The 24,638-nt window shown below is 47.0% G+C and overlaps 2 protein-coding genes across 2 annotated transcripts; both read right to left on the minus strand.

Moving 5' to 3' along the window:
• Positions 1-19,392: 19,392 nt before the first annotated feature.
• On the minus strand, positions 19,393-19,788 carry LOC141041066 (uncharacterized). Its single transcript, XM_073507177.1, has one exon. It carries the CDS (start codon positions 19,786-19,788, stop codon positions 19,393-19,395), a length of 396 nt encoding a protein of 131 aa, XP_073363278.1.
• A 2,251-nt stretch (positions 19,789-22,039) lies between these two features.
• On the minus strand, positions 22,040-23,085 carry LOC109740546 (E3 ubiquitin-protein ligase EL5-like). Its single transcript, XM_020299599.4, has one exon. It carries the CDS (start codon positions 23,049-23,051, stop codon positions 22,221-22,223), a length of 831 nt encoding a protein of 276 aa, XP_020155188.1. The 5' UTR covers positions 23,052-23,085; the 3' UTR covers positions 22,040-22,220.
• Between the last annotated feature and the right edge of the window lie 1,553 nt (positions 23,086-24,638).

Consider the following 24,638-nt stretch of genomic DNA (forward strand, 5'->3'; position numbering starts at 1 on the left):
AGAAACCACTCATATACACTTTAGATGTGTTCAAAGGAGCTTCAAATAAAATCCCAAAAATTATTTGCAAAAAGAAACTTCAAAAAATCTTGAGGCTTCTGATTCGAATACGATCAAAAAACCGTCCCAAAGGGGTTAAGCTAAGATTCGAGTACGATCATATAGCCCCCAGTGGCTTTGGCGTTGCCGATCAAGAGGGTACCGACAGCTATGTTCTCTTTGGTTCGAATACGACCTATGTTTGAACAGGAAGCCCCCAAATGACCTTGAGAGTTGTTTAACGACGCTGATTCGAATACGATCCACGTCGGTTCCCAAAGGGGGTTGAGCTATGGTTCAAATACGACCAAGAAACTCCCCAATGAGCTCGGCAGTGTGCTGATCAAAAGGGTATCGACAGCTATGTTCTCTTTGGTTCGAATACGACCTATGTTTGAACAGGAAGCCCCCTAGTGATCATGAGAATATTTAACGACTCTGATTCGAATACGATCAGGGTCACACCAAAAGGGTTAAGCTAAATTCAAATACGATTAGCTCCCAATGGTCATTAAAGCAGGGTACCTATATTTGAGTTGTGCTTTGTAACAGACTCTCTTTGGTCCCTTTAATTTTTCCTGAGAACTCGAACTTTGCGAGAGATAACCTCTTTTTGAACCGGAAATTTGTAAACCGGATATTAAGAGCTTCAAAGCTTTATAAGATACAAATTTACCTTGAGCCGGATGTTTGAACCGGATTTGAGAGCTTCAAAACTTTGCGGGAGAAAGATATCTCTTGAACCGGATTTTAAACCGGAATCTTTATTTGAACCGGCAATTTTCTGACGGCTTTTAAAGTTTCATCAATATGGTAGCAGCCTCCGGAACCGGGTTATCATTCCCTCCAACGACCCGGGGTTCCCGAGTCATGTCACTGTAACCCCCGAGTCTCAAGATGACTCGAGGAGTTGGCTTGAGATTCTCCATATTTAACCGTGATATAAACCGGCATAACTTGTATATCATTGGTGTTGATAACATGATGTGTATCCACAGAAGGTTGAGGTGACTGCGGCGGGTTATAAATGATCCCGTATGAGCCGTGTCAGTAACTCGGCCAATGGTTCCTTCCAACTGGCTGTTTGATGTTTAACCAAACTGTAGTGATGGCGACTTGTGCGCATGTCCATTGAGCCATCCAGGTGCAGACGGCGGGTTGATAGTATATGATAATTTGCTTCCATTTTGTTGAAAGAAAACCGGGCTACCCAAGCTGTGACTTGCTCATACTCAATAAACAGCTCATGCAGACGGGTGCGGCCCGGTGTGTTGATGTACACCAGGCCGCGAGAGACGGATGGAAAAGACAACCGTCGCGTCAGAGGCAGCTCAAACAGATGATCCGGCCGTGGCGTTGTAAGCCGGCGCGGATGAGCGAGTTAACCACATCGTTTTGACGTAGTGAACAATTGTCCTGCATCAACACTACTGCAAACCAAGACAAAGATAAACTGCTCTTTGATAAAAAATAATATGTACCAATAAAATATATTTTAGATGGATCACCTGATGTGCCAGGCCGGAAATAATCCGCCATGAAATTAATGATTGCTAGGTGAAGTTGAAGTCGCTTACGGGTGAACCGGCCGCGGCGTGGTAAACCGGTGCAGACGGGTGAGTCGACCGTGGCGTTGTAAGCCGGCGCGGACAGCGAGTCGGCCACGGCCGCTCATCGGGTAATGTGACACGGAGGAAAACACCGTTGTAGAACGTTGCCAGTGCGTGCTCTATACCCGCAGTATAACTATAATTTTACCTGTATATAAAAACACCAATAGGATAGTGTAATGGTGCTCAGAGGAAAAATGTACTGATAAAATATATAAGTGGGGTAACACCTGATTTTGTTTTTGTCGGATGAACACAGATGCTCGTGCTATATAATATGCACGTTGAGCTCCGCTGATATAATGTAGCATAATATCCACGTGACCCTCTGTTGTAACTTGAAATGATTGTGGACGCTGGTGTCAGATAATGCTGGATACTGTTGTTGGATAAGACTTTTCAGTAGTACTACTCCCGTTGCTATCTCCTTGGGTATTGAGCTTTGAGGAGAAGTGATTACTCTGACTCCTTCTGCATCTGAAAGTCGAGATGGCAATGGCCAGCAAAACCATGTGAGCAACAGGGACGTTGTGGGCTACCGCTGATGAATTGTTTTTATGTGCGACGCCTGTGTTTCTGCCCTTTCCAACTGACGCTTGACGGACTGCTACTGATGATTGATTTTTTGAAGTGCCATAGGCGTCCACGTGACTCTTCCTCCTTTGCCTTTCTTTTCTCCAACAAGCAGCGGAACACCCGGATGGCAGTCGGCGGGAGCGCGGCAGGAAGGTGGAGCAGCCGGCTCGGGGCGGCGACTTGGCAGGTGGCCCGGGGGAGCCTACGGCTGTAGATGCGGTGCGGAGGCCGGCGAGACAGGTGACCGGCGCGACGGAGCCAGCGGGTGGAGGCGGCCCGCGACAATAGAGGAGCGGCGCGGTAGCAGGTCATGGCTGCAGAAGTCACAGCGGCGGTTTATAGCGGCAGGGCGGTTTGTGGTTGAGGAGGCCCTGGAGGCGGCGCAAGGCTGCGCCAGCGGGGGTAGCTCGGGCGGGTTGACGCAGCACCATGGAGATGACAGGTCATGCGCGGTGCAGCTGAGGCAAACCGAAGTTTGACGGACGCAGTACAACCGGCCGTAGCGTGTACAGGAGGCGACTCAAGGCGGCACTTGAGGCGGAGGTAGCTTGAGGAGACGATCCGGGCGTGAAGGACGGGGGCCTGCTGGTGGCCGAAGCGGTGGCTCGACGCGCAGCTCCAGTTGTTGCTGTGTGTAGCATCTTTTCTATATCTTGGTTGGATAACAGATGGAACGGCTCATCGGCTTGCCCATGAGCAAACAGTAAATTGTACAAGCTCCAAATAGCTGCGTATCCGAGAGCCTGCCTGCCTAATCCATGTATGAAATAGCAGTACTATTAACTCTTAGTTGCTCATGGCAAAAAAAAATTCTTTCCTAGGGTCTAGAGCCCTTTCCTTTCCTGATGTAGTACTTGACGTAAGGAATCTTTGGACAAACAAATTAGTTCCTTTTATTTTAGTCCAATCCTCAATACTCACGGAAAACCGCCCTGGCCGTAGCTTTACGTGAGATGTAATAGTAGTACTGCTTGGTTCAAAAAGTAACAGATCGCTTCTTGTTTTCTTCGGGTGATGAGTAACAGTAGCGACCTGTCAAATCCCTTCCTGCAATGCCTGATCATCTCAGAACTTTTGCAGGCAGTCAGCTTCGCCTTGGTTTCTAATTACGGCTGAACATAAATCGACCCGGATTCGACGGATCCGCTGGTTGCGGCGGCGCACACCACGCAACCCTAATCTTACTTGAACTCAAATTTCGTAATCCTGCACGATTGTTCCATGTCAGCTCTTCTTCGTCCAGTCAATCGCGAGCTTCTCGATCCCTGAAAGAGATCCCTCCAAAAACTCAACACCACCGTGCGCAGCCCCACGGTGGGCGCCAACTATCGTGGATTTAACACGTCAGATGTCCTAGGTGTAAGGACTTAGTCGTGAGGCCAACGCATCTTTGTAGTAGCTTGAGAGGGGTTGATTGGGATGAGAGACGCAGGGTGGATCAACGCATAAGACAAGGGGTTAGACAGCTTCGGGCCCCGGGAAACATCATCCGGTAATAGCCCTACGTGCTGTTTGAGGCTAGGTCTCATTATGATCACGGGAGGGTCGTCGGGAACCGGCTCTCGGTGTCTAGCCCTAGAGATTGTTTCTTGTTGCCTCCCTCCTTTGGGGAGCCCTGCCCCTCCTTATATAAGTTAGAGGGGCGGGTTACATGTGGAGTCCTAGTAGGACTAGGACTAATCTATCTTCTCTTACAAGTTAATTACAAGTCCGGGTCTTGTTTTCTTGTAAAGGAAATATTCGTCATCCCTTTCTTCTTAAGCCGGCCCATCATAAACGTGAGCCGGCCTTCTGGGCCTTGGGTCTAGTCTTCTATCTGACCCGCCGTCGGGGTCATCCGTGAGTCGTCAGGCCCGTGAATCGTCTGACAGTGAGCCGCCAGACCCGTGAGTCGCTAGTTCTCCGGTGGGTCACGGTGAAGCGCCAAATACGGTCGGGTCATACCGCGGGGTATATCCCCGACAATGATAGTAGTGAGATCCAAGGTGACGGTCATCTTGCCTGGAATCCCGCTAGGAAGAAGAACGAGTCCGTGAAGAAGATGAAGCCACGAAGACGAACGAATCCTCACGATCGCAACGACACGGGAACTATCGAGAAGAAGCACACAACATGGTAAACACACCGCACATGAACAAGGCATGATGCTCAACCAAGTATGATGCATGACAAGGCTACATGAAGCTACTCATGACAAGAGATGATGCATACAAGAACAACACATCAAAGCAAGTTTAAATGAGGCCGGAACTAACATATAACAATTCCGGTAAGTCCTCATATGCAAATTTCGAAATTGGTCCAGAACTGAATAACTTTATGTTCAAGTTGTTAAACAGCAAATTAAAATGCATCAAGATGATCTACACGAAATTCTAGTCAAGTTACATATAAAGTTCATTTGATTCGGAGCTACGGTCTAGAAGATATGAGCAAAACAAGTTAAACATGGCATTGATGCAAAATACATTCAAACATCAAGCAAACACACTCAAGATAAGGATGCAACATGGTAATATGAAACTACATGCAATTCTAAGCAAGTTTCATATAGAGCATGCTCAAAACGGAGCAACGGTGCAACACATACACTCCAAACAAGATATAGCAACAATCTGCCCAACACAGCAACTAGGCATCTTGCAAGCAACAAAACAATATGATACAGCACCTCAACATGAAAACAAAAGGCATGGACATGATGTACAGGTAAAGCATGACAAAACATGAACACTGAGCTATCTCCAGAAATCACTAGAACATGCTCAAAAGGACATGGCAAGATTGCAAATAATAACAAATTCACAGACTTAGCAGAAATTACTGGACATGACAGAAATAACATCAGGTTGCAAAGTTTAGAGCTATCAATAAACATGCTACAGGAACAAATCATAGCAAACAAAGGCATGGCATGAATCTACTAATTGCATAGAACAAAAGTACCTTAATGATCACGAGCCAAAAAGGCACAGAAGATATGATGGCACCCATGTAAACATAGCAAGTAATATGACAGATTCAAACTTCGTGAAAATAACAGGACATGGCAGAAACAACGATAAGTAGGCATGTTGGTGAGCTTGAACCACTCACTATAGAGCATTAAATGGCATGGCAAGGTAACCAGCAGTAAGAAGGCATAATTATGAAGCTAATCATGGCAATAGCATAGTCATAGGGTGCATGGATCACTAGTAACAACCATGGAAAAATTGATTAACATGTAAACAATCTGCCAGGAACATTTTATAGAAAAAGTAGAGCAAGATTACAACAATCTACAGCAGGCTATAAATGCAAACAAGGGCATGGATGGATATATCATAACATGTATAACAAAACATCCTTAGTGAACATCTCCAGATTATGCATAGAACTCATGATGGCAGCAGGTTTACATGGCAACAAAATATAACACTCAGACTTAGCAGAAATTACTGTCACAGAAATCAGCGACATCACGGAGGCTACTTTGCATGCTTGTGCTAGTCACCGCAGAGATCCTAAAAATACAAGACTAGCACCACTGTGAAAATGGCATGATGTAGTTCAAAACACATGTAGACATGAAGCTCATAGGATGCACACGCAAAATGTAATGAAAAAGACAAATCACCAAGTTCTGTAAACAGACAGCAGTTAACAGCATATAGCACTCTTGCAACGAAGATTAGGGCATCAATATTAACTCAAACAAGCATGGCACAATGGAACAAAATGAAGAGCATCTCACAATGAACATTTGGATATAACATATGCATGAAACGGAGCAGCACACATGAAGTTATGGCATGATGAACATGGGTACATAAAGCACAAATCTCAGGGACTTGGGCAAATTTTCACCTCACAAAAAACGGGACGGGGTGGTTCGGGGACGAGCAGATCCAGGTACGGGGGAGGTGTTTGGTTCGGCGTGGTGGTGGATCTCATCCACCCCGGTGGATCAGGCCGGAGAAGACTCCGGCGAGCGGCGGGGCAGCTCCGGCGAGCTCCCGCGACGACGGGGAGGCGCGGGAGGCGGCCGACGACGACGGGACCCGGTGGGGGCGTGGCGGAGGAGCCGCGGCGAGGCGCTGGCCGGCGCATCGAGGCGGCGGCAGGTGTCCGATGGAGCGGCGGCGGCGGTTGGCGCGGCGGCGGCGAGGCGCGCGACGGCGGCGAGGAAGCCGAGCGGCGCGGTCGGGAGGCGGACGGTGGCGCTCGGGAGGCGCGGTGTGGCTCGGCGGCGGAGGGAGAGGCGTGGCCGGGCGGCGGTGGTCGCCGGGGCCGGGCAGTGAGGTGGCCGGCGGCGGGGTCAGGCGTGGAGGCGGCGCGCGGGGCGCGACCTGGGTACGACGGCGGCGGAGTGGGCTTCGTCGGGCGGCGGCGGGCCTGATCTGGCCCGGGGCGGGCCTGGTCTGGGCTCCCTCGGGCCGCGGCGGCGGTGGGTGGTGCTGGGCGACGTGGCATGACGGGATTCGCTGGGGCGGCGGCTGGACGAGTCCGGCCTTCGGCGGGCATGTCCGGCGGCGGGAGGAGGAAGAAGACTAGGGTTAGGGGTCTATTTCATCCGAGATTTGGACGGGGGAAGGCTTATTTATAGGTAGAGGGAGTTAGGAGAGTCCAAATGAGGTGTGGTTTCCGCCCACACGATCGCGATCGAATGACTGAGAGCATGGAGGGGGGTTTGCTGGGTTAGAGGGCTGATTTGGAGGGGTGTTGGGCAGCAAAGAGAGAGGGGTTTTCGGGGCACGCGGTTAACCGTTGGGGCATCAAACGATCTCCAAATGGAACGAAATTTGACGGACGGTCTACCGGTGCTATACCAAGGCCACTCGGCAAATCTCGGCCCATTCCGAGAACATTTTTCTCCCGCTCACGAAACAAGGTCTGAGGGGGGCAACGGGCGCGGTGGGAGTGTCGGATCGCGAAACGGACAACGGGGAAAAGGACCGGATGCAAGTTTTGGAAAACATGCAGATGAAATGCAGATGATGACATGGCAAAATGCAACACGCAAGCAAATGACATGGCAACGACGACGAATAACTGGAAGACACCTGGCGCATCGAATCTGGGGCGTTACAGGGCCACGTACGGTTGCGCTGCAGGGCGTCGAACTCCTCACGCATCACAGCAAGCCAGTTCGGATCCCGAAGGGCTGCACGGACGGAGGTGGGGAGCGGGGACTGGGCCGAGGTGGACGCGGCACACGCGTACTCGTCGGAGGTGTAGCGCGTGCTGGGACGAAACGTCCCGGTTCGAGCCCGAGTGACCACACCGGTGAGAGGTGCGGCGGCGGCCAGCGGAGCCGAGGGGGGACCGGCGAGGATGAGCTCGAGCCGGTCTCCGGAGCGGCCGAAGGGGCCGGGGCATCGGGGGCGGCCGGCGGGGCCACAGCGCCGGGGGCAGCCGAATGGGCGGCTGAGGGGGCGGCCGAGGAGGCGCTAGGGGGCGCGGCGACGGGGGCGGCCGAGGGGGCCGCGGCAACGGGGGCCGCCGGCGCCGGGAGCGTGGGCAGGGCCAAGCCCGGTGCGCGGCTGGGCGGTTTGCTAGAGGTGGAGGGAGGGGCGAATCGCACCGCGGGAGACGCCGAGGGTGACGGTACCTGCTGAAACGGGAACACCAGCTCATCAAAGTACACATGCCGCAAGGTGAAAACGCGGTGGGACACTGGATCATAGCACCGGTAACCTTTGGTGTTGGGCGGATAACCAAGGAGGATGCAAGAAAGCGACCGTGGAGTGAGTTTGTGAGGTGCAGTGGACGCAGTGCTAGGATAACAGAGACACCCAAAAATGCGAAGACCATCATAAAATGGAACCGCACCGAAGAGGAGCTGGTGAGGAGTGTAGTTCCAACGTGGATGACACGGGCAGATGTTAATGAGGAGGCTGGCGGTCGCGAGCACGTCCGGCCAGAACCGAGGAGGCACGTAGGAGTGGAAAAGCAACGTGCGGACACAGTCATTAAGAGTGCTAATGACGTGCTCGGCGCAACCATTCTGCTGTGACGTGCAGGGGCAAGTGAGCCGAAAGATAGTGTCGTGGGACGCAAGGAGATTGCGTACGGCGACGTTGTCAAACTCTTTTCTGTTGTCAGTTTGCAGAGCAAGAATAGGACGACCAAACTGTGTGGTGACATATGAATAAAAGGTTGTGAGTGTGGCAAGAGCGTCGGACTTGCGACGGAGAGGGAAGGTCCACACGTAATGGGAAAAATCATTCAATATCACCAAATAGTATAAATAACCCGTGTTGCTCGCAACCGGGGATGTCCAAACATCACTATGCAATAACTGAAACGGAAAAGTGGAAATGTTTGTAGACTCGCTAAAGGGGAGATGAACGTGCTTGCCAAGACGGCAGGCCTCACAAGAGTGGTCGTCAACTTTACTACATGAGAAAGAAAAACTCTGAAGGATCTGACGCATAACTGTGGAGTTGGGATGACCGAGGCGGGCGTGCCAAAGATCGACACTGGCGGCAAGGTCGGCGGGATGGGTGGTGGTGGCGCCGGAGGGATGCATCGGGTAAAGCTCGTCCGGGCTGTCACATCGGTGGAGTACCATCCGTGTGCGTGCGTCCTTCACAGAAAAGTCGATAGCGTAAAATTCAACAGTGATAGGGTTCTCACGAGCAAGGCGACGAATAAAAACAAGATTGGTAACTAAGTCAGGAGACACAAGAACATTATACATGTTAATGGGAGTAGAAGTAGAAGGAAACGACATATGACCATGATAGCCCACAAGTATAGGGGATCACAACAGTTTTCGAGGGTAAAGTATTTAACCCAAATTTATAGATTCGACACAAGGGGAGCCAAAGAATATTTGAAGGTACTAGCAGCTGAGTTGTCAATTCAACCACACCTGGAGATTAATTATCTGCAGCAAAGTGATTAGTAGCAATGTAGTTTGATAGTTTTGATAGTAGTGACAGCAGCAATGGTAACAGTAACAGTGATAGCAGTAATTTGTAGCAAGTGTAACAGTGATGATAGAAATAGTAACGCAGTAAGATCAATAAGGATAAATTCGTAGGCATTGGATCGGTGACTTGTTGGATGATATTCATCATGTGACGGTTATAACCTAGGGCGATACGGCACTAGCTCCAGTTCATCGATATAATGTAGGCATGTATTCTGTAAATAGTCATACGTGCTTTATTAAAAGAAGTTGCATGACATCTTTTGTCCTACCTTCCCGTGGCAGCGGGGTCCATATTGGAAACTCAGGGATATTAAGGCCTCCTTTTAATAGAGAACCGGAACAAAGCATTAACACATAGTGAATACATGAACTCCTCAAACTACGGTCATCACCGAGAGTGGGCCCGGTTGTTGTCACTCCGGGGTTGTTGGATCATAACCGTAGTAGGTGACTTTAACTTGCAAGATCAGATCTAAAACATGGATATAATGATGAATTCATACACGGTTCAGATCCGAGTTCATGGCACCCGGGCCCAAAGTGACAAGCATTAAGCATAACAAACTCATAGCAACATCAATCTAAGAACATAGTGGATACTAGGGATCAGGCCCTAACAAAACTAACTCGATTACATGATGAATCTCATCCAACTCCTCATCGACCAGCGAGCCTACGAAGGAATTACTCACTCCCGGTGGGGAGCATCATGGAATTAGCGATGGAGAAGGGTTGGTGATGACGAAGAACGAAGATCCCCCTCTCTGGAGCCCAAAACGGCCTCCAGATCTGCCCTCCCGAGGAAGAACAGGGCTTGGCGGCGGCTCCGTCTCGTGGATCACGATAATTCTTTCTCCCTAATTTTTTCCTGGAATAATGTGATTTTATAGTATCGGCGCGCGCCAGGAGAGGGGGCGCACCCTGGTGGGTTGTGCCCAACCAGGGGCCCCTCTCTGGTGGGTCTTGGCTACAGAAATTCTTATTATTGATATAAAAAATCCTCGGAAAGTTTCGTTCCATTCCGAGAACTTTTATTTCTACACAAAAACAACACCATGGTAGTTCTACTGAAAACATCATCAGTCCGGGGTTAGTTTCATTCAAATCATGCAAATTAGAGTCCAAAACAAGAGGAAAAGCGTGAGAAAAAGTAGATACGTTGGAGACGTATCAACTCCCCCAAGCTTAAACCTTTGCTTGTCCTCAAGCAATTCAGTTGATAAACTAAAAGTGAGGAAGAAAAACTTTTACGAACTCTTTTGCTCTTGTTTGCATAAATAAGCTTAAACAGCACCCAGGTTTTCAGCCAACATTATAACTAACCATGTCAACAATAACTCTTAAAGATTATAGTGACTCATATCAATGACATAATCAGCTAGCGAGCAATAATAAAATATCTCAAACAGCAACATGTTGTCAAAACAATTATGATATAATATGACAATAGTGGTATCTCGCTAGCCCTTTCTGAGACCGCAAAACATAAATGCAGAGCACCTCCAAAGTTCAAGCAGCGACTAAACATTGTAATTCATTGTAGAAAAGATCCAGTCATGATGCACCCAACATTAGCTACACACAATGCATAAATCATGACAGTTGTGCTCTACTCAGTTTCTGGCGCTTGTGTTTAGAAGGTGGTGACACAACATAAAAGTAAATAGATAGTCCCTTCGCAGAGAGAAGCAGTGATTTGCAGAGGTGCCAGAGCTCAATTTTTAAAACAGAGATAAATGAAATTTTGAGACATGCCCCCTTCTCATTCACTTCACGACCATCAGTTATCAACATCTTCCATGATAAGCACGCTAGCGGCGGTTCCCAAGCGGAAAGTAAAGGTTTTGACTCCATTGGGAGTTTTTGTTTGATTATTCAAGAGATGAACTCTTTTTCATATTTGTAGTTTGGGACTGGGCATCCCCTATTACCGCCCATTTCCTCGTGCGATGGCGAGTGAATAAACACTCGACCTGAGGATAACCCGCTTAGCACGAAAGATATCGACCGTCTCCTGTCGTTCCATGAACGATCGACGCACACAAAATGGATAATTTTTTACAAGTTTTTAGAGGTGGCACATGCAAATTTACTTAAGACGGCAGGGTAATACCGCATATAGGTAGGTATGGTGGACTCATCTGGAATAACTTTGGGTTCAAGGTTTTTGATGTACAAGCAGAATTCCCACTTAGTACAGGCGAAGGCTAGCAATTAAGATTGAGAAGCGGCCAGCTAGAGAGCAACAACAATCATAATCATGCATTATGCGTAATAGCATGAGTAGGATATGAACACCATGAACATAAATATTATAGAGGCTATGTTGGTTTTGATTCAACTACATGCATGAACATGTACCAAGTCAAGCCACTCGAACATTCGGAGGAGGGTATCATATCATCATACTACATCACAATCATTTTAACGCAATGTTGATATCCAAGATAAATCATTATCAACTCCCAGCTACTTATGCATGGCATGAGAAACTATAATCTCTAATTGTCATTGCAAACATGTTTAATCATAATGGGCTCAAGCCTGGATACTAGGTTAAACATATTTACACAAACAGAACAAGTCGAGTTCATACCAGTTTCTCTTTGCCACGGCCAGCTCATCGAATATTGTCATTATTGCCTTTCACTTGCACGACCGAATGATATGAAAATAATAATAGTGCAAGAGTGCCATGGACTAAGCTGGAATCTGCAATCATTTTATTCAACAGGAGAAGACAAGGTAAAATGGGCTCTTTATTAGTTCAACAATTATTCATATGAGAGCCACTCAACATTTTCATCATGGTCTTCTCCTCGATACAACTCAAATAAAAAGAAAAGAAATTCAGAGAAACACACTGAAATATTTTTGGAGTTTTTGGTTTTCTTCAACAAGCAAAGTAAAAAAGCAAAAACGAGAAAAACTATTTACACGGGAAAGCTCCCAACAAGCAAAAGAAGAACAAGGAAATCTTTTTTGATTTTATTTTTAGTGCTACTATTAAGCATGCATAGAAAGTAAATTACTACAACTATTTTTTTGGTTTTTTCTATGGTTTTTCAAACACACAAGAAGAAAGCAAGAAAATAAATCTAAGCATGGATGATACAATCAAAAAGTGTGAGCACCGACAAATGGAATGATATGAACATGAATGTAAAGTCGGTGGAAACACGTACTCCCCCAAGCTTAGGCTTATTGCCTAAGTTGGTAATCGATCAGTAGCCTGGAGGGTAGTAGGGATCCTGAGGAGCGGGCATCCACTCATCCCACTGCGGAGGTGCCTGATGTGCTGCCTCAGCAGCGGCCTGAGCGTTCCGGTAGGCAATGATGTCTGAAGGCATAATCCTATATCCGCCCCTGGCAACAGAATCAAACAAAGCAGGAGCAGGCAATGGAATAACATCACGAGTCCTCATACTAGAAACCAGGTTATACGGAATAGGGATGTGAGGTGATTCGATATCAGTAAAATGGTGGTGATCGATGGCTGCACGGTCTAGGTAAACTGTGGTAAGAGGGAAATCATGGGGGCGTATCTCAACCTCGAAGTGAGCCGCCAACCGAGTAGCAAAAATCCCACCATGTATTTTACCCTGGGATTTATTAAAGTGCAGGCGATGAACCACGATAGCTCCCAAGCTATACGTGTTGCCGCCCTCAAGTGCACGACGTAAAACAGCAAGGTCCGGTGAACTAAGTGCATCCACCTTCTCCCTAGCAAGCAAGCATTTGGTAATAAAAAGTGCAAAGTAACGAACAACAGGAAAATGTAAGCCAGCGGCAGTGATGGCCGACACTCTTCTCTCATCACCCACTGTCAAAGTGCAACAGAAATCCTCAAACTCGGCCGCCCTAGGCTCAGCCAAGCTCCCATCAAAAGGGATCAAGCATATGTCACAAAATTCAGTAAGTGGTATCTGATGGTTTTCAGCATATAAATCAAAACTCACTTCAGGAGGATTATTTCTAGGCAAGAAAGTAAAGCTTTGAACAAAGATGTTCGTGAGGATTTGGTGCTGGTCACACTCATCTGCGATGAAGTCGGTGAGACTGGCATTGGCAATGAATTGCATGAACTCCTCATTAATTCCAGCTTCTTGCAGGAACGGGATGTGCGGCCATTCGCGCGGCCGTACCTCCGCCAACCTCCAAGGGTGGAGATCATTATCAGAAGACTCCCCAATAACACCCTTGGATTTCTTCTTTGAGCCAAACTTCCTGAAGATATTCATGTCCGCGTACAATTTTTCCTATGAACCAAAATCTGAATTTTTAGTTCACAAAATTTTTCCAACAAAACTTCACAAAATTGATAGTAACTACTCATAGGGATACATAGAGGCCATAGAAAGCATTCAAACTACTTAGAACACTAAGAATTGAACATCCAAGCACATCTACAGCAGCACCAAGAGTAGCTATTTATTCAAAGTATAAACCACTAAAACAAAAACTAATTGGACAAATGGTGGAGTCACATACCAAGCAACAATCCCCCGAAACAGTTTCGGAAATGGAGCTTCGAGCAAAGAGATCAAAATCCGCGGGTTTGAGCTCAAGAACACGGGAGAGAGAGCAATGGGGATTTTTTTTTCCTGGAGGTAAGTGATGATGTGGACTAAAGAGATAAGTGAGGGGGGCCACGTGGGGGCCACAACCCACCAGGGCGCGCCTGGCGTCCTGGCGCGCCCAGGTGGGTTGTGCCCACCTGGTGCACCTCCCTCTGGTATTATTTGCACCAAAATTCTTAAATATTCAGGAAAAATCATATAAAATTTTCACGACATTCTTTTATTTTTGGGTCATTTTTTATTGCACGGGAAATTCAGAAAACAGACAAAACATGGCATTTTATTTTATTTAACTAATAAAACAGAGAATAAAAAGTAGGGACAGAAGGTAGTGCTTACTAAATTCATCAACTTCATACCGTTCAAAAATGATTCATTAATAAGGTTGATCAGGTCTCATTAACAACCACTTTCGATTAGCATGAAACCGAAGAACTTTCGTAAATCACTAAGTTACCTCAATGGGGATATGCATTTACCCAACAATAAGCATTTCATATTTCTTTTTTACAGTAGGTAGAGGTATTTGAAAACTTCCAATAGTGATTGTCGGAGATTTTTCAATAACATTAATACCATTCACTTGGAATTGTTTCTTCGGAAAGTGCACCGTATACTCATTACCATTGATATGAAAAATGACCTTGCTTTTATTGCAATCAATAACAGCCCCTGCAGTATTCAAGAAGGGTCTACCAAGGATAATCGACATGTTGTCGTCCTCGGGCATCTCAAGTATAACAAAGTCAGTCAAAATAGTAACATTAGCAACAACAACGGGCACATCCTCACAGATACCGATAGGTATGGCAGTTGATTTGTCATCCATTTGCAAAGATATTTCAGTAGGTGTGAGTTTATTCAAGTCAAGTCTTTTCTATAAAGAGAAAGGCATAACACTAACACCAGCTCCTAAATCACACAAAGCAGTTTTCACATAATTCTTTTTGATAGAGCAAGGTATAGTTGGTATTCCCGGAACTCCAAGTTTTTTAGGTACTCCATCTTTAAAAGTATAATTAGCAAGCATAGTGGAGATTTCAGCTTCCAGTATTTTTCTCTTATTTGTGATGATGTCTTTCATATACTTTGCATAAGGAGGCATTTTCAAGATGTCAGTCAAGCGAGTGCGCAAAAAGACTGGCCTCAGCATTTCAGCAAAGCGTTCAAATTCTTCATCATCTTCCTTTTTAGTTGACTTGGGTGGAAAAGGAATAGGTTTTTGAACCCACGGTTCTCTTTCTTTATCGTGTTTTCTAGCCACAAAGTCTCTTTTATCATACCTTTTATTCTTAGGCTGTGGGTTATCAAGATCAACAAGTGGTTCTATCTCAACATCATTATCTGGTTCTTTAGCATTGGTTGGTTGAGAGTCTTCATGAACCTCATCATTATCTTTTTCATTATCACTTGGTGAGTGTTCATTACCAGATCGAGTTTCAGCATCAGATATAGAAGTTTCATTATCATTATCAAGGGGTTTTTCTATTTCAGGTTCACTAGAAGTATGCAAAGTCCTATCATTTTTCTTTTTCTTTTTTCTTTTTAGAAGGACTAGGTGCACTAGTGTTAGCTCTTTGTGAATCTTGTTCTATTCTTTTTGGGTGTCCCTCAGGATAAAGTGGTTCCTGAGTCATTTTACCTCCTCTAGTTGCAACTCTAACAGCAAAGTCATGCATATTATGATTCATTTCATCAAGCAGTTCTCTTTGTGATTTAGCAACTTGTTCTAACTGAGTTTGAACCATAGAAGCATGTTTTCCAACACCTCAACATCATTTGATATTCTAAATAACAAGTCACTCAAGCGAGCAATCATATCAGAATTATATTTCAATTGTTTCATAAAATTTGCATTGAAGTGATCTTGTTTTCTAATATAGTTTCCAAACTCATAAAGGCATTGACTAGGATGCATATTGTGAGGATTATCATTATCATTGAACTTCATAAGAGAATTTACCTCTACCACCTTAGGCAGTGGTGGTGTATTAAGCCCATGTATTTCTTCAATAGGAGGTAAAATTTTAACATCCTCAGCTTTAATACCTTTTTCCTTCATATATTTCTTTGCCTCTTGCATATCTTCAGGACTGAGATATAATATACCCCTCTTCTTCGGAGTGGGTTTAGGCGGTGGTTCCGGAATAGTCCAACCATCATGATTTTTCAATATATTATTCAATAATTCTTCAGCTTGAGCAATAGTTTGTTCCCTGAAAACACAACCGACACAACTATCTAGGAAGTCCCTAGAAGCATTGGTTAGTCCATTGTAGAAGATATCAAGTATTTCATTTTTATTAAGAGAATGATCAGGCAAAGCATTAAGTAACTGGTAAAGCCTCCCCCAACTTTGTGGGAGACTCTCTTCTTTAGTTTGCACAAAGTTAAATATTTCCTGTAAGGCAGCTTGTTTCTTATGAGCAGGAAAATATTTTGCAGAGAAGTAATAAATCATACCCTGGGGACTACGCACACAACCAGGAGCAAGAGTATTGTACCAAGCTTTAGCATCACCCTTTAATGGGAAAGGAAATAATTTGAGAATAAAGTAATAGCGAGTTTTCTCATCATGAGTAAAAAGGGTGGCTATATCATTCAACTTAGTAAGATGTGCCACAACAGTTTCAGTTTCATAACCATGGAAAGGATCAGATTCAACCAAAGTAATTAACTCTGGGTCAACAGAGAATTCATAATCCTTATCATCAATAAAGATAGGTGAAGTAGCAAACTTATGATCACATTTCATTCTAGCATTCAGATATTTTTCTTTATACTTTTGTAGTAATTGCTCTAGATCATCTCTATCATTGCAAGCAAGAATATCTCTAGTTGTTTATTCACTCATAAAATAACCTTCCGGTACCTTAGGCAATTCATATCTAGGAAGGCTAGTTCTAGCAGGTGTTTCAGGAGTTTCAATTTCAAGCTCATCATCAGATTCAACAACATCATGTTGTATAACTCTAGCAATTTGTTTATCAAGAAATTCACCAAGTGGCACATCATCATTAGCAAGCAAGGTACTAGCATCATCATAAGCATCATTCATAGTAGAAGTAGCATCATCAATAACTTGCGACAAATCAGAATTGATAACATGTGGTGGTGTTGCAAGTTTACTCATAACAAAAGGTGAATCTAAAGCAGAATTGGATGGCAGTTCCTTACCTCCCCTCGTCTTTGAGGGATAAATCTTAGTCTTTGGATCATTCAGATTCTTCATAGTGATAATATGATAATAATCCCAAGTGACTCAACAAATATAGCTATGCTCCCTGGCAACGGCGCCAGAAAAAGGTCTTGATAACCCACAAGTATAGGGGATCGCAACAGTTTTCGAGGGTACAGTATTTAACCCAAATTTATAGATTCGACACAAGGGGAGCCAAAGAATATTTGAAGGTATTAGTAGCTGAGTTGTCAATTCAACCACACCTGGAGATTAATTATCTACAGCAAAGTGATCAGTAGCAAAGTAGTTTGATAGTTTTGATAGTAGTGACAGCAGCAACGGTAACAGTAACAGTGATAGCAGTAATTTGTAGCAAGTGTAACAGTGATGATAGCAATAGTAACGCAGCAAGATCAATAAGGATAAATTCGTAGGCATTGGATCGGTGACTTGTTGGATGATATTCATCATGTGATAGTTATAACCTAGGGCGATACGGCACTAGCTCCAGTTCATCGATATAATGTAGGCATGTATTCCGTAAATAGTCATACGTGCTTTATTAAAAGAACTAGCACGACATCTTTTGTCCTACCCTCCCGTGGCAGCGGGGTCCATATTGGAACCTAAGGGATATTAAGTCCTCCTTTTAATAGAGAACCGGAACAAAGCATTAACACATTATGGATACATGAACTCCTAAAACTACGGTCATCACCGAGAGTGGGCCCGGTTGTTGTCACTCCGGGGTTGTCGGATCATAACCGTAGTAGGTGACTATAACTTGCAAGATCGGATCTAAAACATGGATATAATGATGAATTCATAAACGATTCAGATCTGAGTTCATGGCACCCGGGCCCAAAGTGACAAGCATTAAGCATAGTAAAGTCATAGCAACATCAATCTAAGAACATAGTGGATACTAGGGATCAGGCCCTAACAAAACTAACTCGATTACATGATGAATCTCATCCAACTCCTCACCGACCAGCGAGTCTACGAAGGAATTACCCACTCCCGGTGGGGAGCATCATGGAATTGGCGATGGAGAAGGGTTGGTAATGACAAAGAACGAAGATCCCCCTCTTCGGAGCCCCAAACGGACTCTAGATCTGCCCTCCCGAGGAAGAACAGGGCTTGGCGGCGGCTCCGTCTCCTGGATCGCGATAATTCTTTCTCCCTAATTTTTTTCTGGAATAATGTGATTGTATAGTATCAGGGGGGTCGTCAGCGGGGCCACCAGGTGGGTACAATCCACCAGGGCACGCCAGGAGAGGGGGGCGCGCCCTGGTGGGTTGTGCCCAACCAGGGGCCCCTCTCTGGTGGGTCTTGGCTCCAGAAATTCTTATTATTGATATAAAAAATCCTCGCAAGGTTTCGTTCCATTCCAAGAACTTTTATTTCTGCACAAAAACAACACCATGGTAATTCTGCTGAAAACAGCATCAGTCCGGGGTTAGTTTCATTCAAATCATGCAAATTAGAGTCCAAAACAAGAGGAAAAGCGTGAGAAAAAGTAGATACGTTGGAGACGTATCAGACCGACATGTGTAATGGGTAGAGAGGAACCGTTACCAACGGTGATGCGAGTGGGGGTATGAACGGGGGTGGCGGACGTGAGGTTACCGGGATGAGCAGTCATGTGAGCAGTGGCGCCCAAGTCCATGTACCAGTCGCATCTGCCACCGTAGTTACTCGGTGACGGAGCCGAGTGTAGAGCGGCGAGGAGGGTCGGGTCCCACGGCGGCGGCACCTGGGGAGGGAGAAACCCTCCGTAGGCCGACGCGGGAGCGGCGCCGTAGGCGTTGTAGGCGGGCACGGCACCGTAGGCAGGCGCGGGCGCGGTGCTGTAGCCGATGTAGGGGCGGCGTTTTGCGCAGTGAAGAGCGCCTGGTGGCTCGCCGGCCGAGGCCCAAGGATGCCCGAAGTGGGAGCCCGAGGAACCGGCATCGAGTATGCATGTACGACGTCCGTCCACGGGTTGGTGCCGTAAGTCCAGGGCGGGGTGGCCTGCTGCTGCTGCTGACGAGCCCCCCCTGCGCCTGTTTGTGACCGCCCCCGCGGCGGTTGTCGCGGCGCCCGCCACCCTGCTGCGGCTGCTGGGGGCAGCGGGAGGGGCGGGGGGTGCGGGCGGGAGGGGGTAGAACCCCGGAGGCGCGGGGGGCGCCGACTGGTGGCGGGGCGGCAAATGGAGGGGCACCACGCGAGGTGCCGGCGGCGAGGGTGTGGTGCTGCACGCGCTTCTTGACCCTCTTCGTCTGGCGCTCCTCCATCTGCAAGTATGCCACGAACTTGGGGAAGGAGGGCTCCGGTATGAGGGAGAGGTTGGAGGCGGCGTTACCGAAGTCCTTGTTGAGGACGGCGGTGAGCGTGCTGAGGAGGATGTCGTCATCAACCATGGCGCCATTGTCACAGAGCTCATGCGCCAACGTCTTCAGGCGGCGGCAGTAGTCATCGATAGACTGATCATCCTGATGACAGTCAAAAATTCCTGCTGCAAAAAACGCGGCGCAGAAGCTTGTTGTCGGTGAAGAGGCCGTTGAGCTTGACCCACACGATGCGGGCGTCATCACCATCGCTCACGACCGTGTGAAACGGGTCCTTCGAGATGGTGGTGAAGAACCACCGGATGAGCGTGGCGTCGATCGCGGTCCACTCGGAGTCGCCCACCATGGCGCGGGAGTCGACGGAGCCATCAACGTGATCCACGAGGTTGTTCTCGCGGAAGAGCAGCGAGAAGTACGTCTTCCACGCAAAGTACGTGGCATCGGTGGCATCGAGGACGACGGGGACGCGGTCGTGGATGTTGATGTCGCGGATGTTAGCAGGGTCTGGCCCGGCGAAGGGGTTGTACAAGGAAGAGCCGGAGGAAGTCATGGCGGCGCGGGAAGGGAGCGGCACGGCGGTGCGGCGCGAGCGGCAGGCGCGACGGGGGGTGGCGGCTGCGGCGTGGGGCGCGGCGCGGGGAGGAGGCGCAGCGCGGGGTGGCGGCAGCGGCGTGGGGTGGCGGCACGGCAGGGAGGAGGGCGCGGCGCAGGGGAGCGGCGGCGGCGTGGGGCGGCGGCGGCGGCTGGAGAACGCAGCGGCGGCAGCTAGGGTTAGGCGGAAGCGGTAGGGGATCGACTTGCGATAGACACCATGTAGAGAATGATTTGGTGCATCGATAATTGATTGATCGTGCACTAAGCACATATATATAGGTACAAGGGGTGCGACCGGTATCTTGTCTCCTAAGATACACGTACATACAGAAGAAGACAGACATTACAGGTACTGCATACGAAACTCAGACCTACGTACATCTACACATGTTCAACACTTGTCCTTGAGGAGCCACCGCACCTCGCCGTTCCCCTAGCCGCCAAGCACCAGGCGCTCCCGCCTGCTCCGCCACGCCGCTCCCCCATCCACCAAGCACCAGGCGAGCAGCACCCCCGGTCGAGCCGCACTCCTCAGACGAGTAACTTTGGTGGTTGGTTGCCGGGAGTGAATAGATAAGGAAAGGGGGTAGGGACCGAGTGCAGGTGAACGCGAGCAGGCAGTCGTTCGGGCCGAGAATTACCGAATCGAACGATTCTTTTTTCTGACGTGGCGTCCTTTCCTGCTTCAAGATTTGTGCGCCTAATCTCATGGTTATGAATGCGTTCGGCCGGAAATCCTTAAAATCTGACGTTCGGATTTTATTGTTCCTGTAAATTTAAGAAAAAGTTCACGAATTATAAAAAATCATTTTTTTAAAAAAGTGCATGAAATTAAAAACAAAATCATGCATTTGAAAACATTAATGTTTTGGAAAAAGTTCCTGAGTTTGAGGAAGAAAGTTCATGAAATTTAAAAAAGTTCACGTATTTAAAATAGAAAAGGGGGAAATAAAATAAAAAGGAAAGCAAAAACATTTTAAAACCGTCCAGAAACCAAAAAAATAAAAAAACTGGTTAGAAGCTTCTAGAAGCTCCCCAAAACTGGCCAGAAGCCGAAAAAAGAGCAGGCAGTGCCACACAGGGTTTTTTTTAGCAAAGAAGGCATGCTTTATTCATCTATGGTAATGTTTACAGGGATTACAAATAAATCATGAGGAATACTCAACCATGCGTGTCTACCCAGGGGTAGGGTAACACCTAGCCTAGCCATCTTATGAGCCTCAAAATTATAAGCTCGAGCTTCATGAGCAAAAACACACGAACTAAACATAGATTCTAACTCTATGATTTCTTTGATAACTCCTCCATCCGCGCCTCCAACTCCATCTCGAATATATGATTAATGACCTCCTCACAATCTAAAGCAATATAAAGGTGTTGCATACCAAGATCATGAGGAAGTGCTAGTGCCTCTCTGCATACCATAGCTTCCAACACTGTTGGAGAAGTAAGACCTTGAATAACTAGTGTTGACGAGCCCAGGCAATCCTCGTTGCTATCACGGCAAATGGCTGCGGTTGCACCTCTGTTGTGATCTATAAAGACCCCAGCATCTACATTAATCTTGACACTTCCCGTCGTTGGTGACAGCCACCTTTGTCTCCTTTCGACAGGAGCAGAATTAGCATTCGATGTTGAAACTTCCTTCACTTGTTCAAGCGCCACACAGGTTGAACAGGAAAGTGCGCACGACGATACATTTGCGAAAGAAAAAGAGTTAATGGGCCAAGCCCAAGGAGGAGGGGGTGTGCGCCGGCACCTTTAACCGGCGTAGCGGGCGCCAAATAAGATTGGGGGTTTCTTAATGGGACTGAGGGAGTAATTCGGCAAACTAACGGGTCTGAATTTCCTTATAATCTTAGTATTCTTTTCTTTTGGGCTTAGAGCATCTCCAACAGGCGCATAAAAGTTTCGTGCCCTAAAATAGTTTTAGCGCGCCACTGTAGCATTTTTAGCACGTCGGACCCAACATTGATTTACCAGATGCCCAAAAACGCTCGCACAAAAAAACACGCAGTGTAAATTGTGAAGCGCGCAATCTGACGCCTCAAATTTGTAGCACGCGATAAGGTTTTTCAGCGCGTGCCCAACCCTTTTTTGCGCGCTTACAGCTTCTGCTGGAGCTCTCCGGCGCCAAAAAATCAGAAATTTAGCGCGCGGAGCAGTTTTTGGGTGCCTGTTGGAGATGCTCTTAGTATCCATTCTGATTCTGCCATCAAACCATTCATTGAAAATGTACAATGAGATCATGTTTTACTACGTCATTGGAATAGGAGTATTTGATAAACTGAAAGACAAGCTATCAGGTCCCCCAGGTACTCCATCGGAGTAGGACCCAAAAACTGTTTGTCGGGAGAGTCAAACTCAAGTCTCTGATATCTTCCGACCCTACGGGCCGAAATTGCCAGCGGCAACACCAAGGCTGCCCTCAGTTGCTTGGTGGCAAGAACTAGCGCTGCTACTAGCGCCAACCTCACGAATCCCTCTGCTCCACAGTCTCTTAATCGACCTCATCCTCGCCAAACCCTGTGACTTCCCGGCATCACCATCACGCGGCACCAACTCCGATTCCGTGGCCTCCGGGACCTCGATGGCAATCGCCGCCGTTGCTCCAGTGGACGAGCTCGGGCCGCCGACTGTTCTTCCAGTCGTGACCGCGTCCGGGGATCCCCAGAACAGCACGTTGGTCGGCAGGTTTGTAGCGTAATTCGCCGGTTCAGGGCGCACCGGAGGTAGAGTCGGCGGCAAGGCGTCCGGCTTGTCGACATCGACGCGGCAGAGCGGGCAGGTGGGGTGGGAATGCAGCCACAGGTCGACGCACTCGGCGTGGAAGCCGTGCCCGCACTTGGGCAAGAACCTGGCCGCCTCGCCGTCGGAAAGCTCGGCGAGGCACACGGCGCACTCCAGCGCATCCTCGAAGTCCTTCGCACGGTACAGCGTCACCGGCAGCGCCCGTAGCACCACCAGCTCAACACCTTTTGCGACGCCGGAAGCAGAAGCTGCGCCAACGCCGAGGCGCGGACCGCTCCTCGCCGTCCCGGCCCCACCCCGAACGCCGTGGCGACTGGCAATGAGGTAGTGGTAAAGAACGAAGACGAGGGCGAGGCCGAGGAAGAGGAGGGCGACAGCGGAGAAGACGACGTCGCCGTCGACTACTGTGGTGGGAGTCCGTGCACTGGGCAGAGCGCTGCTCGCGTCGTCCCCGGGCAACGATGACATGTTGAAGCGCGCCTCCGCACTTCGTCGTGAGCACTGAGCTTCGTATGTCTACCTAGTGACCCGCTAGTATGATTTATGAGCTTGGTCTCTCGATACTTTGCTGCTTTGTTGCAGAGGGTTTGGTGGTGGTACATGGACCGACCTGGTGGAGTTGGTGTGTTGGCGTGGGTGAGGATTAGTGCTTGAGTTGGGAAATCCCTATTCGCCGCTCGCTGCGGCAAGATGTCGGGCAATCACACAGGAGCAGCGATGCTAGCGACGAATATGGGCCGGCCCACTTCGTGATTTACACGCAGGTGCGGCCAACCGGTTTTGGGAACCTTCTAGAAGGTTCCCTGAACCGGATTTTTTCTGTGTTGTTTCCTTTTCGGTTTTTTAGCTTTTTTATTATTTTTCCTTTTTTCCTTTTACTTTTTCTTTGTTTTTTTCTGTTTCTTCTATTTTCTTTTTCTTTCCTTTTCCTTTTTTTTCAAGTTTATTTCCTTCTCAAAACTGTTCGGACATCTAAAAAATGTTTCCTTTTTCTTTTGTTCAAAAATTTGACAACTTTTCAGATTTGTTTAGGATTTCAAAATGATGTTTCCATTTAAAAAATTATTCAAATTTTTTAGAAATTTGTTTGTATTCTCAATTTTTGTTCGGGAGTTTCCAAAAATGTTCCCATTTCGAAATTTGTTCAGGATTTCAAAATAAATTTTCCATTTAAAAAATCGTTCAATTTTTTTAGAAAATTGTTTTAATTTTCAAATTTTGTTCGGGAATTTCAAAAAATGTAGCCATTTCAAAATTTGTTCGTGATTTCAATAAAATTACATATTTTCAATTGTTGTCTGGTAGTTTCAAAAATTGTTCGCAAATATCAAATAATGTCCGTGCTTCAAATTCTGTTCGGGAGTTTAAAAAATGTTTGCAAGTTTGAAAAAATGTTCGTATTTCCAAATTTTGTTCAGGAGTACAAAAAAATGTTCGCATATTCAAAAAAGTTCTTGTCTCTGTTTTTTGTTTCTTCAGGAATTTGATAAATGTTGGTACTTTTGAAAATATACATTAAAAAACGTTCAACTCAGTAACTAATTCAGATTTGCTACAATAGTTATTTTCGGTTCGCTACAATATATACCATATCGGTTCCATATACGTATATGCTTAGTTCTTTAAGGGATGCACTGCTCTATTAACAATAGTTCTCGTTAGGTCGAGTGGCTAGTAGTTCGTGATAGTAAAGCAGTTGGTCTCTGGTTCGATTGCTTGTACGCGCGCGTTTCCTTTTTCGTGCAATGTTTTTTGTCCCGCGGTAGAATTAGATGGGCCGGCCCAGTCGGGTCCCTGCCTGTGCGTCAGGCCGCCAATTTAACGCAAAGCGCGTCAAACAGGGGCTCCCCTTGAGTTGAGCTGATGACATATAGGCGGACAATATGTTGAATATATGTGTTATTTGCATATTATGTATTAGGTCCGCCTTCTAGTTCCTTATATAGTTGAGGTCCGTGACCCACTTTTGTACATCATATATACGTGCATATGCACAAAGAGCAATACATCGTGCAATTCACATATTTTACATGGTAACAGTTTCCGGGTTCTAAC

This window comes from Aegilops tauschii, chromosome 2, assembly GCF_002575655.3.
Source record: "Aegilops tauschii subsp. strangulata cultivar AL8/78 chromosome 2, Aet v6.0, whole genome shotgun sequence".
Classification (NCBI taxonomy): Eukaryota; Viridiplantae; Streptophyta; class Magnoliopsida; order Poales; family Poaceae; genus Aegilops; species Aegilops tauschii.